General features: G+C 35.0%; 1 protein-coding gene and 2 long non-coding RNA genes across 4 annotated transcripts; 2 read left to right on the top strand and 1 right to left on the bottom strand.

The window, feature by feature from the left end:
* The first annotated feature begins 214 nt into the window (after window positions 1-214).
* Window positions 215-515, top strand: LOC148780717 (uncharacterized). Its single transcript, XR_016060395.1, has 2 exons — window positions 215-281; window positions 314-515. It is a non-coding gene; the product is annotated as an uncharacterized LOC148780717 (long non-coding RNA).
* Window positions 516-9,486: 8,971 nt separating this feature from the next.
* On the top strand, window positions 9,487-18,092 carry LOC18440224 (ras-related protein Rab2BV). Of its 2 annotated transcripts, XM_011627289.3 has the most exons (3): window positions 9,487-9,862; window positions 9,984-10,175; window positions 17,223-18,092. In XM_011627289.3, the coding sequence occupies exons 2-3, from the start codon at window positions 10,011-10,013 to the stop codon at window positions 17,706-17,708; spliced, it is 651 nt and encodes a 216-aa protein (XP_011625591.1). In that variant the 5' UTR covers window positions 9,487-9,862; window positions 9,984-10,010; the 3' UTR covers window positions 17,709-18,092. The 2 variants fall into 2 exon arrangements, with proteins under 2 accessions (XP_011625591.1, XP_006850439.1); XM_006850376.4 differs by having other exon boundaries at window positions 9,487-10,175.
* LOC148780716 (uncharacterized) lies at window positions 9,621-13,345 on the bottom strand. The gene is made up of 2 exons (XR_016060390.1): window positions 12,060-13,345; window positions 9,621-11,705 (listed from the first exon to the last, which is right to left on the bottom strand). It is a non-coding gene; the product is annotated as an uncharacterized LOC148780716 (long non-coding RNA).
* Window positions 18,093-18,505: the final 413 nt, after the last annotated feature.

The raw sequence follows: 18,505 nt of genomic DNA, 5'->3' as shown, positions 1-18,505 counted from the left end.
AGGATTGGACCTGGACTCGACCAGTGACCAGGTTGGTTCATTACTAGCTCTTGCAGAAGTCCTCCTGGTCTCATTCCTCGATTGTTCAAGGTACTGTGGACCATGTTAATCTAGTGGTCGACAACTTCTAAATAGTCGTGGGGAGTCCCAATTTGGAGATTGGGATATCTGGCTACGGTCCCATGTGGGTGGTCTGACTCTCCTACTGGGATATCATCGGTACAAGGGTGCGGTGCCCCCCGTATGGACGGCTTGACGCCCCCGTCCCAAATGGGGATGAGGCCAAGGATTCTGCATACGAGCCGGGGATGAGGCCAAGGATTCTGCATACGAGCCGGATCTCACTGGAGAGTGGTCGTAAGACATGATTATCTTGGCGTATACCACAAAACAAAATGAGGTTTGAAAATCTTCAACCCTAAGTTCTACGGGTAAAGGAAATTGAAATGTTGTACGGTCTTGGTATACCCATGTAGGTGCGATGCCTGCCTTTATGAGAGTGCTATGGGGTCCTACCATGTGTCAGGTGCTGTTAGAGGTAGGAATAGCAGAGGGGTGCTCCCATTAAAATTCCATGCTCCAAACTCTCCAAACTCTAGGAGCTTCGTGCCCCTCTCTACTTTACTACCGGTTTTTGAGGGATTTTTTTTTGCAAGGGTGCAGTTGCCATACGGATGCATCCGTAGGTGTAGAGGTAAGGTGCACCTTCAAATTTTGTCATGGAATATAATTTTGATGTAAAATGTTTTTAGGATTATCTCAAAAGCTATTTTTATATCTAATTATAAAATTTTAAATTTCAAAAATGGTTAAAATCAAGTAGATCTATAAACATATGAAAATCTTGAAAATGGACGGTGTAGATAATATGCGGTAAATGCACCATTTCTGAGAATTAAATTTTTTTTATTTTTCATAGTAATACATCTCGATGTCGAGATGATCAATCCAAGTGCTTTTCAACATTAAAACTATCTTTTCCGATGGATTTTTGAGGGGCATCCGTAGTTCTACATTGTAAGGTAGTATCCTTATATAAACCTTTTCCTTAAACAATCCAATTAAGGTGGGCCTCCAAATTTTATTCTAACATATAATTTTGTTATAATTTTTTTTTAGGATTATTTTAAAATCTATTTTCATATCTAATTAGAAGATTTTAAACTCTAAAATAATTAAAATCAAGGAGATCTACAAACATATGAAAATTTTGAAAATGGACGGTCTAGATAATGTATTGTAAGATGCACTATTTTTTAGACTCAAATTTTTTTTTTTTTATATTCATACATCTACTAGATAATGTGTTGCAAGATGCATTATTTTTAAGATTCAATTTTTATTTTTATTTTTTATATTCATACGATCAAATAGAGGGTTTTTCAACATTAAAACAACTTTTATGATATCTTTTTGAGGTGCATCTGTAATTCTACATTTAAGGTTGCAACCTTATATAAACTTTTCTCATGTTTTATTTCCTTCTAGATTTTCTTTTCTATTTTCTATTTTCTATTTTCCCTCTTTTTCAATTTTCAGTTAAAATATAGTAGGAAGAAAAGGAAAACTAGGAGCTGGATGGCGTAGGTCCCACTGGCAACTCTCGGGGCCTACGTGTGCTCACGATGGTCAGTTTGTGGGTTCACAGGGCCCAGACTGAGCCCAGGATTCCACCATGGGTTCCGACATCTCGGGCTTGATCTGTTGACTGCATTAGAATGAGGCAAAAGAGAGTATTGATGCACAAAACAACATCCGGGCGATTGGTTATAGAGAGGCGGATCGCCCCGCTAAAGCATGTCTCCCTCCGTCGCTCTGAACCTCTCCCAAGAATCTTCCTTCATCACAATTGCACTAGAAACAACCATGAGGTCAAAAATTCAGGGTTGTCCTTGGCCGATTTTACACGAATATAAGATTGATGGACCCCATGGTGGGCCCCAAATTATTTACATGCGAGTCTAAGATGAAATCAAGCAATCAAGAGCAATCCCATCTTTGACTTGTGTCCAAACTTGTAATCAAATAGAGATAGGCGTTTTGTCGAATGGCAGTATATAACGAGAGAGTCTCGAAAAACCATTTCCTCACAGTTGGCCAAGCTACTTAAATTTGCATTAAACCGAAAGAAGCCTTTGAAAAATGAAGAGAAAATAGAGAAAAGAGTTTTGGAAGATTTTTTTAAAAAAGCAAGAACAAATAATAATAATAATAATAATATATAGATGGAAATAAGAGAAGTATCTGGGAAGCCGAGCCTCTAGGCTTGGCACTTGGGGTTGGAGCCATACCATACAAAGATGCAAATCTTTCTCCTTGATCTTCGACTTTTACCGATCCAGAGTTATCTTGAACTACAAGGAAGTTTGCTTAAGAATTTGCTTCTAAGGCGTTCGTTGATCTAAGAAGGGTGTTCATCTCCTAGGATTCCGAAGTTTGCATAGTGATTAGGGTTTAAGGCATCTAGGGTATCTAAAGTTGGGAGGCTGCAAACTAAGATCCTAGGGTTTTATATGGGCTTCTGAATTCCAGGGTTTCTGGAGACCTTGGACGACACCAGAAGTTGTATATATGTAGGCGGGGGCACCAAATCACCCTATGACTTACCAATCAAATCTGGCCTATCGGATGGGTGGTGGCGTAGTATGTGTCACTGCAACGACACGCATCGTGCTTTTGCAGCGACACACACCGTGCCGTTGGTAACTTTTGCCTCAGTTTACATGCAAATCTCCATGCCCTCCATTTTGATGGGGTCCAGCACGTTTCGAAGTTGGGTGAGGTTTGTATAAGGTGTCAACCTTATACTATAGTAAAAGGTGCACTTCAAAACTATACAGAAAATGTTGTTTTGGTGTCATAAATCCTTGTGATGATATGAAAAATCTATTATTATTGCCAATTATGAAATTCAAGGTCCAAGAAATGGTGATGATCAAATAGATATATAAACACTTGAAAATCTTGAAAATGGACGGTCCAGATGATGTATTAAAAGATGAACTATTTTTAGGACTAGAAATCCCCTTTTTTCATATCTATGAATCTTGAGCTCAAGATGATTGATTTAAGTGTTTTCTAATATTAGAACAACCTTCTTTAGTAGGTTTATTCGGTGCGCCTCACCCGTACAGTATAAGGTTTACACCTTAAACTTTTTCCTTTGAAGTTTGGGGTCAGATGATTTTAATTTTCTTCCTCTTGGACTGAGGACTTGCATATTTTAGCTTGATAGTCTCCTAAAATGAGTTATTTGAGAATATTTGGGAGTATTTGGGCTAGACTATGGTTAGTGTGGACTACAGGTTAGTGTGTCTTATGGTTCACTAGGCTAGTGTAACGGGTTCAGGGACTCGTTAATGAAGTCAATTTCAAAGGGAGTATCAAAATATCTCCTTCAAACTCCATGGACATTAATATAGCCAAAGAGAATATATCTAAGAAATAACCATTAGCCCTTATGACAAACAAATTTGTATTGCAATACGCATATGTAAATAGTTTTGCCGAGTCGATAAAATTGTTTGTTAAATATAAAGATAATGAAGTGGATATAGGGTCAGTATCGAAAGGAGAGCAGCCATATTGTTTAGGGTAGGGAGTATGTATAAGGTTGCAACCTTAAACAAGTTAAGGCACGCACCTCCAAATTTTATCATAAATATAATTTTAGTGTAAAAAGATATTAGAATGGCTTGAGAATCTATTTTCATATCTTATTATAAAGGGAAAAGTTTATATAGAATCGAGGCTCTAAACAATCAAATTTGAGCCTACTTCATAAATTTCACTAGAAGAGGTTGTTTTCATTCTCAAATATCTTCAAATTGATCATCTCAACATAAAAATGCATAGATATGAGAAAAAAATGGATTTCAAGTTTTGGAAATAGTGTATTTTGCAATGTATTTTTGGACCATCAATTTTCAAAATTTTCAAGTTTTCATAGATCTATCGATCTACACTATTTTTTAAGCTTTAAACTTTATAAATGAATATAAAATATATTTTAAGGATTTCACAAAGATTTTCAATATTAAAATCATATTTCTCGACACTATTTGAAGGCAGGCTCTAATTTGATTGTATAGAGCCTAGGCTCTATACAAACCGCACCCTATTATAAAATCTTAAACTTAAAAATAGTTCAAATCAAGTAGATCTATAAACACCATAAAATCTTGAAAATGGACAGTCTATACACTATTTTTAGGATTCGAATTCTTTTTTTTTTTTTTTCATATTCATACATCTCAATTCATCTCAATGTCGAGATGATCAATTAGAAGGTTTTCCAAAATTAAAACAATATTTTATGATGGATTTTTGAAGTACACTTTAATTATACATTTTAAGGTTGCAACCTTATAGAAATTTTTTCTTATTGGACACGTGTAGAGAGTGAATGAGCCGACCACGGCTCAACACTAGAGAGAGAGAGAGTGCTAAGGCAAACTTGGTCGACCAAATATATATATATATATATATATATATATATATATATATATATATATATATATATATATATATATATATATATATATATATATATATATATTTGGATAATTCAGTGGGAAATACAAGCCCCTATTCATTTTTGAAATGATTAATAGTTTTTGAAAGTATCCCACAATGCTACGGTCGAGGCTCAATTCCTACCAAAGGTCTAAAAAATAAAAAAATAAAATAAAAAATAAAAACATAAAAAATATGAGGGCCGCGACGACCCAACCTCTATCCCAAATCGGCCAAATACTTAAGCCAAAGAGGGACCCATAAAACCCCAGTTATTTAGAAAGAGTCGTACGTGCATGCCTAAAAAGCCAAGACAACTTCAAATAAATAAAAAATAAATTAAAAAGGTAATTTAACGTAAATATATTTTGAGAAAGCTTTCTATGTTCCCCTACAATATTTCTATGTTCTCTTACAACATAGAAGTTCTATCCTCCTCTTAAATAAAAATATTAAATAAAAAGAAATTATTAAAATATCTGTACAAAATTTAGAGGTATATCTACTATTTTGATCATTTTATTCATTTACAATTATTATTTTAATTTTTTTACTGGTACAATGTAGGGAGAAAGATGGACACTCCAAAATTGAGCTCAATACGAGTCGAAAAAAAAGATAAAGCTTAAAAATAAAACATCAAAAATAAAAAAATAAAATACAAAATATAAAAAATATTTTTAAGTTTCAAAATAATAGAAACTATTCACGTAATTTTCATTAAAAAACTGAAGTAAAAACATTTCGACCGGTAATTTCGAAGAACATCCCCCTCGCTATTATCATCACCACCCCCCTTGAAATAACACATCATAAGGTTTTTCACATAAAAAAATAAAAAAAAATGGAAAGTAAAGTTGGCGTATATTAAAAAAAAAAAAAAAAGTTTATATAAGGTTGTAACTTTAAAATGTAGGATTACGGATGCAACTCAAAAATCCATTTGGAAACAGTTGTTTTAATGTTAAAAAAACTTTTAATTAATCATGTCGACATCGGGATGAATGAATATAAAAGAAAAAAAGATTTTGAGTCTCAAAAATAAAAATCGTGCATCTTGCATTACATTATCTAGACTGTCCATTTTCAAGATTTTTATATGTTTATAGATCTGCTTGATTTTAATCATTTTTAAAATTTAAAATTTTATAATTAAATATAGAAATAGATTTCGAGATAATCCTAAAAAAAATTTCATCAAAATTATATGTTATGATAAAATTTGAAAGTACGTGTTAATTGGATTGTTTAAGGTTGCAACCACACCCACAAAAAAAAAAAATGGATGGAAGGAAAATTAACTCTTAAGCTAAACTCAAGGGGGCTAGTGTTGAAGTGGAGCACGGTTGTCCAACCACCTATCATAGAAAACAAGTTCTCTCTCTCTTTCTCTTAAGTAGAGAGAGAAAGGTCCTTTGATTTTTATACCCCAAGTTAGAGAGAGAGAGGTGATTCTTTTGTTGTTTCCATGCCACATGGTGGCAGGAACATGGGGGGCTTGTATTGACCTTGTCTTCATTTATCCTTGTATAATTAAAAAGCAAGAAGGATATAAAATGGAATTGGTCCCAAGGCAACGACAAACTGTTTGTTGAATGAATGTTTGACTGTTGCACTTCATCGAAAATGCCCCCCCCTTTCTCTCTTCATCTCCAGCAGAGCGCTTTCTCTAGAGACGAGGAAATACAACTAAGAATGACCTGTGTTTTGATGGTAGTATTATCGAGCTTCATGAATGAAGTCTCAAATTTCATTCTCACTTAAGGTGGAGGCCCAAATCCTTACTTGGTATATTGAAAAAAGAGGAAATAAAACTTCATTCAAGAATCTACATTTTCGAAAAATGGGATGAGGGAGAAAAAAAAAAAAAATGCAAATAGGGATTTGGACCCATCCCCTTGGTGAGAATAGAGTTTGAGAATTTATCATGGGGCTCAATGCCAAAACCCTAGCCCATTATCTTTGAGAAAGAAAAAGGAGGAAAATGATATAACAACTTTTATTTTCTTTTTCTCAATATAAAATTGCAACCTTGTACTATTGAAGTGAAATGTAGCTTAAAAGTCTTATAGAAAAGGGTGTTACAATATTGGAGGATCCTCAAATTCATCATCTCGACATTGAGATGTGTGTATACGAGGAAAAAAAGTGCACCATGTCATAATTAGGGATAAAAATAGATTTTAAAAACCATCATAAGACACAGGAACTATATCTCTGAGCAAATTTTGTAGACTAAGAATTAATGTCTTAAAAATAGTGTATCATATTATAACTAGGGATAAGAATAGCTTTTAAAAACCATCATAAAGTTGTTGACATTGGGACTATATCTCTAATCAAAATTTGGAGACACACCTTACTTCTACAGCGTAAGAAAGGCGCTTTGTACAAACCTCACCCAATTGGGTGGGGCGAGGACATCTTTAGAGGTAGAGAGAGAAAGACAAGTGACATTACAAAAAAGGACACAGTAATGTAGCATATAAAAAAAAAAGAAAAAAAAAAGAAAAAAAAAAAGAGAATAAAGATATAGACATCATAATCTATAATTTGGAATTGGTTTTCTGATTTTGTAGAATACAAACTATAGGATACCCTGAATGTGGTTAGTAATTTGGTCAAGAAACTGATTATCGTGTCTCTGTTGATGATTTAGAGATCATGATCTAGATCACAAATCTCTATCCAGTGGTATAAAAATTTGAGGTATGGATTTGAAATCACTCGGCTATCATCATCATTATCCAAGCTTATCTCAATTAATAGGGGTCGGCGACATGAATCCTACTATTCCATTTTTCTCTAGCAAGAGTCATACTTTTATTAAGACAAAAAACCATCATATCGTTTCTCACTACTTCTATCTACGTCCTTTCGAGTCTTCCTATTGCCCTTTTAGAGCTTTTCACTTGAACCAAATTGTGCCTCTTAATTAGTGTTGTATGGTCTACACTGCACATGGCTAGCCCACCTAAGTCTACTTTCTTTCATTTTATTGCCTATTAAAGTTACGCCTAAGTTCCATCGTATGTATTGATTCAAAATTCTGTCCATCTCAACATCCTCATATCAACTATGCTTATCATATGAATATGTTATTTTTTGACCGCTCAACATTCAATCCCCATAAAAGTATGACCAATCTTACAATCGTCCTATAGAACTTCTCTTTCAGACTTAATGGTATGCGGCAAAGATGTAAAACTCTAGATGTAGATCTATACTTTGCCCACACAACTCTAATTATGTGCAATATCTTCCTCAATCTCTCAATTCTCTTGGATTATCACCCTTAGATATGAAATAACTCGATCTAGACCAAAAATTGGAAGGAACCATTACAAGCTAGGTATCCATCCCCCCTCGACCCCCCTCTCGTTCCCAACCCAAAAAAAAAAAACCTTTTTTTTTATATATTTTTTTCTTTTCACATTTTTAAGGGATTTTTAGGCATATACTAATAAGGAAAAAATTTATATAAGGTGCACCTTAAAATCTTTTAGAAGAGAGCATTCTGACATTGAAGAACCATCCAATTGATCATAATCTCTAACATCGAGATGTATGGATATGAAGAAAAAAAGAATTTCAAGTCCGAAAATTAATGTATCTTGTAACACATTATTTGGGTTGTTTATTTTTAATATGGAAAAGGTTTCTGTACTTCCCATATAACATAGAAGATCTATGCTTCCCTTACAATCCAGCCGTCCAATTTTGATCAAGAGAGTCACTCATTGTTTGATATTAGATTCGACGTCTCAAGATATTTTATTTTTAGTTTTTTTTATACAAATTATATGAATATGAAATTTGGTACGTGTCATATTATCATTGGGTTGCACCTATTAAAAATATGTAAAATAATTTTTTGGTAAAATATAATGACTAAAATACCCCTTAAAACTTTTAGGGGTATTTTAGTAATTTTATTTTATTAAAAATATTTTTTTTTTATTTTTCACTAGTGCGAGTCTAATAGGGAATTGGACATCCAAAATTTGATGTCAAAATAGTTTATAAAAAATAAATAAATAAATAAAATAGTATGGAGATGTGACATTGTGATTGGGGCAATCTTAGCCCTGCTATTTAGAATGGAGGGTGGGTTGGATAAGGGAAGGATATAAGTTTGATGCTGTAGGGGAAACATTTAGAATGGAGGGTGGGTTGGATAAGGGAAGGATATAAGTTTGATGCTGTAGGGGAAACATAGAAAGCTTTCCCTTTTAATATTTTCCAAGTGTTTATTGATCTAGTTAGTTATTTTTAAATTTTAAATTTTAAATTTCATAAGGAAAGATAAAAATAGATTCTCAAGATGTTATAAGATTTTTGATGTCCCAATTACATCTTCAAACAAATTTTAAAGGGTGCAGTTTGCATAGAGCTGAGGCTCTAAACAATCAAAGTAGACCCACTTTTAAATAGTATTTGAGAATTGTGGTTTCAACATTGAAAATCTTAGTGACAGCTTTAAAATATATTTTCTTATCTAATTATAAAATTTAAAACTTAAAAAATAGTGTAGATCAAGCATATCTATAAAAACTTAAAAATCTAAAAAATTGACATTTCAAAAAAATATTACAAGATATACTATTTCAAAAACTTGAAATCAAAATTTCTCTCGTGTAATGCACTTTGATGTCGAGATGATGGATTTGAGATTTTTAGGGTAGGCTCTAATTTGATTATTTAGAGCCGCGGCTCAATATAAACTTTTCCGATTATAGAAGTTCATCTTACTCGAGTGCCCCTGGAACAAACTCCAACCCAACCCAACACCAAGTCGTAAATGATTATTCTGTTGTATTGGACAAGTAGGTGGACCTTCCACTTTTACCGCAGTTCTACGTTGTATGTGTACGGACGATGGTATAACTGTGAATTACTCCGACCCACGGAAGGGAGTAAGAGAGGAAGAAGAAAAAGGAATTTAAAAAAGAGTGGCCAACACATCGATTCAGACCCGCAACTGGCGCCGTCAAACAAACCCCTACCAAACAAACTCCGCCCCGCCCTTCTCTCTCCAAAGTCTAAACCCTCTCTCTCTCTCTAAAGCCCCTCTTAAAATTCAGACGTTTCATCTCTCTCCTCCATTTTCGTCGGTTTTCTCGTTACAATTTGAAGACCCTCTCTCTCTCTCTCTCTCTATCTAAAAATTCATCAACCTTCCTCTTTCCACTATTGAACTCCGTCCCCTATCATTCGTCAAACTTGCGTTCTCGATTTTTCCTAAAAAAAACTGTTTTTTTTTTTTTCATCTCTGCTGGTTTTCTGCCCCTCAGGCGGTTTTTCCTTTACCGTTTTTTTTCATCTCTGCTGGTTTTCTGCCCATCAGGTGGTTTTTCCTTCGCCGTTTGAGTGGTTTGTTGGCCGTTTAAGGTGTTGTTTTCTCCATTCAAGTGGTTTTGTGGACCATTTTAGCGGTTGTCTGAACAAATTTAGCGGCTTTGATGCAGTATTGAGCGGTTGAGGACAAAAGAGGGATGGCTCATAAGGTTGATCATGAGTATGATTATCTGTTCAAGATTGTTCTTATTGGAGATTCAGGTGTCGGGAAATCGAACATCTTGTCTAGGTTTACTCGTAATGAATTCTGTTTAGAGTCAAAATCAACGATTGGTGTGGAATTCGCAACCAGGACCCTCCAGGTTAGGGTTTTTTTTTTGTGTGTGATTTCTCTCTAATGATATGGAACTTAAAAATTGCTTTGTATCTGTTATTGTAGATGATCTAATTTATGATCTCTTCTGAATCTGATCCTGTAATTTGGTGCTTATTCTTTCTTTTATGTTTGTTGAAGTACGGTTTTTTTTTGGAGAGAAGTTTGTTAAAATACGGTTCATACAAGGTTTCAGGAGTTTGGTTTTATTTTTGGATTTGGATCTAGGATATGGCAGGTCAAAGTCGTGCTTGTAAAAATACTCTTTGTTTTGTTGAGGTTTAGTGGTTCAAAGTTGCATCAAATTGATTAAAGGATGATTTTTTTGCCAATTTAGGTAAAATTAAAGCACATGATGTTTGCGTGGCTAATTTATGATCAGGAAACATTAACTTTACTTTTTATTGCATTTACATGTTCATTGTTTGTTGTTCAGGTTCTAATAACTTTTGATGGCTTGTTGTGGTGATATTTAGTTCAGGATCTGTTTTATCAGTGCGATCAATAATTAGAGTATGTTTTTGGCTACATACATGTCCTCATTGGTGTCTCTGACTCCTCTGCACCTGATCTTCCTTTGTTTTCTTCTTCTTCTTCTTCTCTTTCTCTCTATGCATTTTTGTGAAGAAAAGATTCTGTTATGATACTTGAAACTTTAAATATATTAAATGAGATCCAAGGGCCTGGTAAATGATAATGAAGAAAGGAAGCACTTAGATTGAGATCCCGTCTGAAGGAATTTCAGACTGGATTCAATTTGAAGTGCTTGTTTTTTTTTATTTATTTAAATTTCTTGATATTTTTCTTTGCTTTCAGTAATTCTTCATGTTAGTTAAAAGCATGGATTTTTTGTTCTCTTTTCTCAAGTTATTCACTTTCTAGTTCCCTTAATCTTGTGCCTCATCAGAAGCTTGTGTTCTTTGATAACATAAATAGTTTTGTTTAAGTTGAGATTTATGTCCGTTCATAATGTCCATTTTATGTAAATAATTTATTAGATATCTGTAGTTCATGCCATGAAATGAAGACCTCAGCAAAACGTTTATCTGATATGGGAGAAGAAACAAGTATTTCTAGTACTCCAAAACTTGAGAGGAAGGTAAACTTTTGTGTTTTTAAAGGTCAAGTCAAACATGGACGAGTTAAAAATATGATTAAGATCTGTCAACACAAGTGTTAACAACATTGTGGCAGATTGAAAACATGGCTTTTCAGTATTTTTATCTAGTCCAATCTAATTGTTTGTGGCACTTGTTGGGAATATTGCCATTACCAAATGTGTAAGGAACTGGACCCCTCTGAAAAGTGGATGGTTAGTCTAATCTTAATACAATAGCTATTCCCTCCACTTGACACTGTTTGAATTGAAAGATTGAGAAAAAATGTTGTGGCTTATTACATGATTTCATTCAAACTAGTAATGATCTATTGACACGATCTTTTTTTTCTACCGTTGGTAGAAAAATTGGCACCGTCATATTGGTTCTAACTAGGGAGATGTTGTAACGATTGAACTCAACTTGCCAGCAAGGTTTCAAAAAACACTAGTCGGCCTGCTTGTGGTGCAATAAGTTTTCTGGGCGCCCTGTGGTGCAATAAGTTTAGAGATTGAGGGTTTCTTTTTTATTTTTTTCACTTTGGGGGTTCAAAAATAAACCCTATAACATTTTTATACAAACTTGGGGGTCAAAATGATCCCCTTCCCTTTTGGGCTAATTTAAAATCGAAAAATGCCTTACAGCTCTGGGCGCCCACCAGAACTGGGCCCTGGGCGCCCGCCCAGGTACAACCGCCCGTGTAGGGTTGCTTGGGTTGAGGTGTGCGGTTTTTTTGTTCAAGCCGTCTAGGCGTCGGGCGGACCGTTTTTTGAAACCTTGCTTATCAGTTTGACCTGCTGGATCAGGAACTGGGCCTAAAATGCCTGGGTTTTGTCAAATCCCAAAAAGTTTAAAAAAACCAAACAGGCGGTGCCCAACCTGTTGAACTGACTTGAGATATTTTGGATTATTTGTAATCTCTTTAAATATTTATTCATTTATTAATTAGTTTTTAAGACTGCGCAAACTGGTTTCGACCAGACATACTCTTCAGCTAGTGGGTTGTTTAATCCTATCTTTACAATTGGACTGGTCTTTTGAACTGGTTAGATTCAAATTTAGTTCAAGTTTTCTGGTTTGGAGCAACTGGATGATAGGCATGTTCCTATTTATAATAGTTGAACTGGTATTGTCCTTATCATAGTCATTGTCATTATATCAATAATATATTTTGGCTGAAGCAAGAATCTCATGCTGCTATTTCTAGAAAGCATGGAACTTATGGGCTTTTGAATTTTTAATTTGTGCTATATTGTGCGCGCACCGCATTATATATGCCGCTTTTCTTTTTATTATTTTACATTTTGGCCTTTGTAGTCATTATCAATGTTTTGAAGTTGGTCTCCTTAAGGGAATGTGAATGACAGCCACCCCGCCTCTTCAAAGCGATCTGCCACCTCCTCCTGTGCTTAGGTGGGCACCTTGTGCCTTTGAACTCAGGCACCCACCTCAGCTTTTCTATACTTAATGGTGGAAAATGCCCTCTAGTAAAGGGCATTTTGATCATTTCCCCTGGTCAAGGACATTGAAGTGATATCTCAAGCCCCCAACACCACCCAACCCACTATGCACTCGTGCAATTTATTCTTTAGTGATTGGTGTTTTCTCCCCCTAAAAAATCAAATTGCATCTAACCTTTGTTTGATTGGCATATGGCAATGCGAGGGTGCTATCTATATATCTCTAATGGTTTTATGGATTTGGTTGAATACTATTGTTGATAGTTTCGTGTTGACTCATACTCAGAGTCACACGTACAGTGACACACTATCAGACTCACTAGTATAAGTCAGTGTAGGAAAAATCGAATCGGAACGGTTAACTGAACATCCTGTCGGAAGCGGTTCAACCGGCCTAACTGGCAAGTCCCGGACGGTCAAAAAAGTGTTAAAAGAAATACCAAAAAAATCTAATAAAATACGAAAAGTATATTTAAAGCATGATTCAACAAAGCACATCCAAATGAAGTTGAAAATTAATGAAAAACTGGGTTTTAAAGAATCGATTTGTGCCCAAAGATATTTTTGAATATTTTTAAAAAAGATGGAAAATGTAAAAAAAAGTATTAATGACCAAAACAATTTCAAATATTTTCCAAAATGATGGAAAACATTAAAAAATGCATTACAAACAAAATCCCTTATTTTTTGGGATTTTATATTAATTGTTTTGAATTTTTTTAAAATACCCTGTTGGTTCACCGAAAACGGTCGAAACCGGAACCGGCCACTCTAACTGGGCGGTTAGAATTTTAACCGCCCAATTTTTCCTACACTAGTATAAATAGAGACAATTTATCAGTAGAAATTTATCAATAGATAAACAATCTAATCCTTTTTTCAGAAGAATAAGCTGAAATTTTAAAATCTTGTGAACAGCCCTAAACTTCTCCATGTTTTTGGACATGGGTCTCGGGCTTGAGGTGAGACAGCCTTGGCATCATCTCTGTGTCTAGGCAAGGAGAACCCCTGGTCCTCTCAGGCCTTCTAATACATTGGTCGTTATTGAGGAATCTGTCCTTGATTGTCTAATACACAAGGGAAGGACATCATTTCTCCTTCTGTGTTTGTGATTTTATCAATTATGTGCATGTGGCTAATTTTGTTTTTTGGTGTGAAAAATGCATGCTTTTTAGCTTATAAACTTAAATTTTCATCTGGTAAGGTAGTTTTTGTACCTATTTGTGACAACTTTTAGCATTTCATTTTGTTGATGCAATTGAGATGTCCTTTATTTTTTGGGTTGAAGTATAGTCTTGAGTTGACACTTTTGCCTGAGTTTCCAGAAAATATTTTGGTTTTGATGTATTGGAGAGTTGTTTCTCAATCATTTTGTATGAATTATTATGTCTTTTTCTTTCTTGATGTTGGAGTTTTTATAATAGCTTAAAAATTCTTATGGTCTAGCAGAGAAACAAAATCAGGACTATAAACAAATACGTTACCCTGTCTCAACATTGATAATGTTTTGTATTTTGAAAATAAATATCAGCAGTTTTATTCAAAACAAGAATGAAGAATTAGTGTGCTTTGCCCTACAATTTGATATATTCCTATGTCTGGTTTTAAGTCTAAATTTGACCTCCCCTAGTGTTTCTCAAAATGGCCTTATCATTTGATAGGCTAAAATGAGAGTGGAAAATGAGCGATGTCGATTGAAGCGATTCATTCATTTGTAGGATACTTGTTTGACTGGTATATGCACAACATCGCATCATAAGCCTATTCAAAAGGCATTTTGAGTCCTGCCTGACATCCACTCTTTGTGGTTAATTTAATAATCAAACGCACCTCCTTTGGAAACTTTCTACCTTAGGCACTGCTTGTTTTGCAAATGATGCTTTTTAGACATGCAAGGAACCCTAAAACTAATGGGAGACTGCTGCTTCCTGGTGCTCTTACTTCTATATCATATCCTGAGGTGGCTGCAGCAATTAATCTTAGGAGCAAGGGGACATACTATTGTTTAATGTTTTTATTTGCTATTGAGGAGGCTTTTTCCTTGTATGGTTTAGGGTGTGTTTTTCTGCTTTTAAAAATTTAATTTTGCTAGGTGTGGCTCGCTATTACGATTTTTAGCAGCCAATCTAGAAACAGCTGAATGGGTCTTTTTGGATTGACTGTAAAAGAGCAATGCAAAGTGGTGGACTGCCATTGAAATGTCAAATCCTAATGTTAAATTTGTGCAAAATATTAGCTTTCCAAAGTAATGATTAGTAGTTCTAAATGTTAATGATATATCGGACTTTTGCATGTACTTTCCAATCTGAATACAATGGTCCTACTAATAGGTGCTTGTTCAATGCATTTTGAAGATGCTATGACTTCTCTCATTAGTCACTGGTTTTATAATCATAAGTACTTCTTCAAGAAAAATGTGGCCTGTAAGTTGGCAGGCCTCTAGCGACTTCTGTTACTTGTTTGAATTGGCATTGTATGACTTTGAAGCAGCGTGCTAAAAATTGGCTCATGCTCTGGACTCAGGAAAATTGATTTATAGCAGGATGGAATTTGGGAAAATTCAAGCTAACTTAAAAATAAAGCTTGGACTAAGCCAACTTAAAGCTAAAAGATGGAATTTGGGAAAATTGATTGATAGCTGGAAACAATTCAGAAAAATCCATAAAGTGGGAAACTAGAAAAATAAAGCATATATATGCATTGGTTTAGTAAAAAAAAATAGGATTTTATAGTTCTTTTTATATGTCCGAGTGTGTACCCAGTATTTGGATCGGCAAAGTGCCCGGTCCTAATAACTTGGCTTAGTCAGTTGTCTTGGATGAATTTTAAAACCTTTCTTCCAAGTAAATGATTTATGATTTGGGTCTTGAACGCTATGAAAGGGGCAACAGTTAATACTTAAAGCGCGTGTACTGAAATTTTGAAGGGTCTCACTCTGCCAGACGAGGTACTTCTGGAGGATTTGCTAGAGTATGGGATGAATAACTTTGTCATCCGAGCTCTTTTATAGTTCTATTATTAGGGACAGGGGAGCTTTATGCCCTGTGTTAAAATTCTTGGTGATGTCCTAAATGATTGTGTTTGCTTCAGCAGTACATGTTGGTGATTAGGCAGAATCATTTTGTTTCCATTTGTAAACAATTTGTGCTTCTGAAGTTTAAACCTGTATTTATATCAATTCGACTAATCATTTCCCATCTGTTGGTTTAATATTATCAATCTATGTGGTCTATGGATATTTTGCGCTGTTGTAAGTTATTAGTGTTGTTGGGGTTAGCTTTGAGCAGTGAATTGTTTTTTTGTTTGGGATCAGGAATTTTCATTAAGTTGAGAGATATAGAGATGTTGGTCTCTGTGATAGCTGGGGAAAACACATTGCCAAGTGAAGTGTGTCAGTTGGAGCCTCTGAGGAGTCAGTGATATTCCATTGGTTGCATATATTTTTGGTTATTTGATAGCCCATTTTCTTTTCCCACAATAGCTGATTGTGACTGCGGGATCTGAGTCAATTGAGCTGATTGTGACTGCTGGATCTGAGTCAATTGATGATGGCCTTTGAGGGAGGGAGGGGGGGCGAGAGAGAGAGAGAGAGAGAGAGAGAGAGAGAGAGAGAGAGAGAGAGAGAGAGAGCGTTCATATTTGGAATTATAAAGAATCACCAAGAAACTTTGTAACTTGGACATCATTGTCCATGGCTGATTGTGACTGCAGGATCTGAGTCAATTGATGATGGCCTTTGAGAGAGAGAGAGAGAGAGAGAGAGTTTATATTTGGGATTATAAAGCTTCACCTAGAAACTTTAAAACTTGGACATCATTGTCCATGGTTCTTTGCATGAGTTACTCCAAGGATACGACATGTTCTTTTGAAACGTTACTACATAACTATCTACAATAAAATTCCTACATCCCCACCCCCTTTAAAAGTAGTAGGGATGGCCATGAATGAAAGGCTAACTTTACTTTTTTGTGAAAACAAAAGACCAATTTTAAGGTTATCATTTTTTATGGAAGTGTCTGTTGCTATAAATTCTGTAGTGATACAAAATGGTAGAAAGCAAGCATTATAGAGGAGCATTCCTTATGGCACTTTCTAATCTCCCAGCCTAGAAGCATGAACTATGAAGCTTATTGTCTTCGATCTTAATAAAGAGGAAGAAGAAAAAACTTGGAAAGAAAATGAGGGAGATATTGTTGGACAGGAGGATACCAAATATGACACTGGATTATATGCTACGTGAATTTTACCTTTTAAATCGTCAAAACTGCACTTAAGTATAGGTTTACCAACATGGATGTCTGTTTTTACTTTCCCATTTTTGCACTTTGTTATTTGCTGACGACTGACATCACTTCTTATTCATCCACGCTGCATGATAATTAATTAGTGCCATATGTGCAACAAACAATCAATGCTATTTACTTTATTGAAAAAAAAGTATACATTTATTTAATAAGAGATGCACTTTTTCCTAAACAGGTCGATGGAAAAACAGTTAAAGCACAGATATGGGACACAGCTGGCCAAGAGAGGTACAGAGCCATAACAAGTGCCTATTATAGAGGAGCTGTTGGGGCCCTGCTGGTTTATGACATAACCAAGAGAGCCACCTTCGATAACGTTCAAAGGTGGCTTCGAGAACTAAGAGACCATGCAGACTCCAATATAGTTATAATGATGGCTGGAAATAAGTCGGATTTGAAGCATTTGAGGGCTGTCTCTGAGGAAGATGCTCAAGCTTTGGCGGAGAAAGAAGGGCTTTCTTTCCTCGAGACCTCTGCATTAGAAGCGGTGAATATTGACAAGGCTTTTCAAACTATTCTTACTGAGATATATCACATAATAAGCAAGAAAGCATTGGCAGCTCAAGAGGCAGCAGTCGCGTCTGGTCCAGGTCAAGGAACTACCATCAATGTGGCTGATTCTCCTGGCAATTTGACAAAGAAAAATTGCTGTTATGGATAAATGCATGATGGAGAAATAGTTAGGCTTTATAATGTTTTCATTTTCATTTTCTTCTCTTCTTTTCTATCTAATTTTGTGAAATACTTGTCGACATAAGAGTAGAGATTGACTTAGATTTCAAGAGGTGTCTTTTGTGTTGTGAGCTCTTTTTCCTTTTTTTTTGTTTTTATTTATTTTTGGGTGGGCCCTCCCGGGGGCATGGGAGGTTGGGGTTTTACCTTTTCAGTGAAGGAGTTTCTTGAGAGGAATGGGTGTAGCAAGAGGTAGCTGCTGGGGTTCTATCTTGTGTTTTGGGTTTTTTTGACTTCTTATTCCCACTTCCAATTGTACCTCATTTGGATTTTTTTTTCACACTCTTTAAAGTGGGATTGCCTTCTTTTTTTCTATTGGTGCATTCTGTCTTTATGTGAGTTATAATATGATTCTAATTCTTGTTCACCTGAAACTATTGTGGTTGGAGAAGATATATGTCACACTGATAGTTGAGCTATGAAATTTAGACATTGTGAGTTGCCTTTCTTTTTCTGAAATTTGAGGTGCCATCTTGTAGATCTGTTGCTCATGATTTTCTTTGTTTAATTGAACTTTTTGAACTAATATTTTCGTCATACATGTTGACAATTAATTTGTTCTTTTCCACTTTTATTTTCAATATCACTGATCATGACTTGAAATTTTTCCGAAGTATGCCAGACAAGAATGGTTTGTCCTACAAGTGCTGTAAATTAGGTTGATTGGTCTCTTGTTGAGCATATTGTATGCAAAGCCTGCACATATAAAGACCTTCTGAATTTTAA

This window comes from Amborella trichopoda, chromosome 8, assembly GCF_054954075.1.
Source record: "Amborella trichopoda isolate Santa Cruz 75 chromosome 8, AtrichopodaSantaCruz75HAP2 v2.0, whole genome shotgun sequence".
NCBI lineage: Eukaryota > Viridiplantae > Streptophyta > Magnoliopsida > Amborellales > Amborellaceae > Amborella > Amborella trichopoda.
Note: the sequence above shows the minus strand (reverse complement) of the source record. Positions and strands in the feature narration are given on the sequence as shown.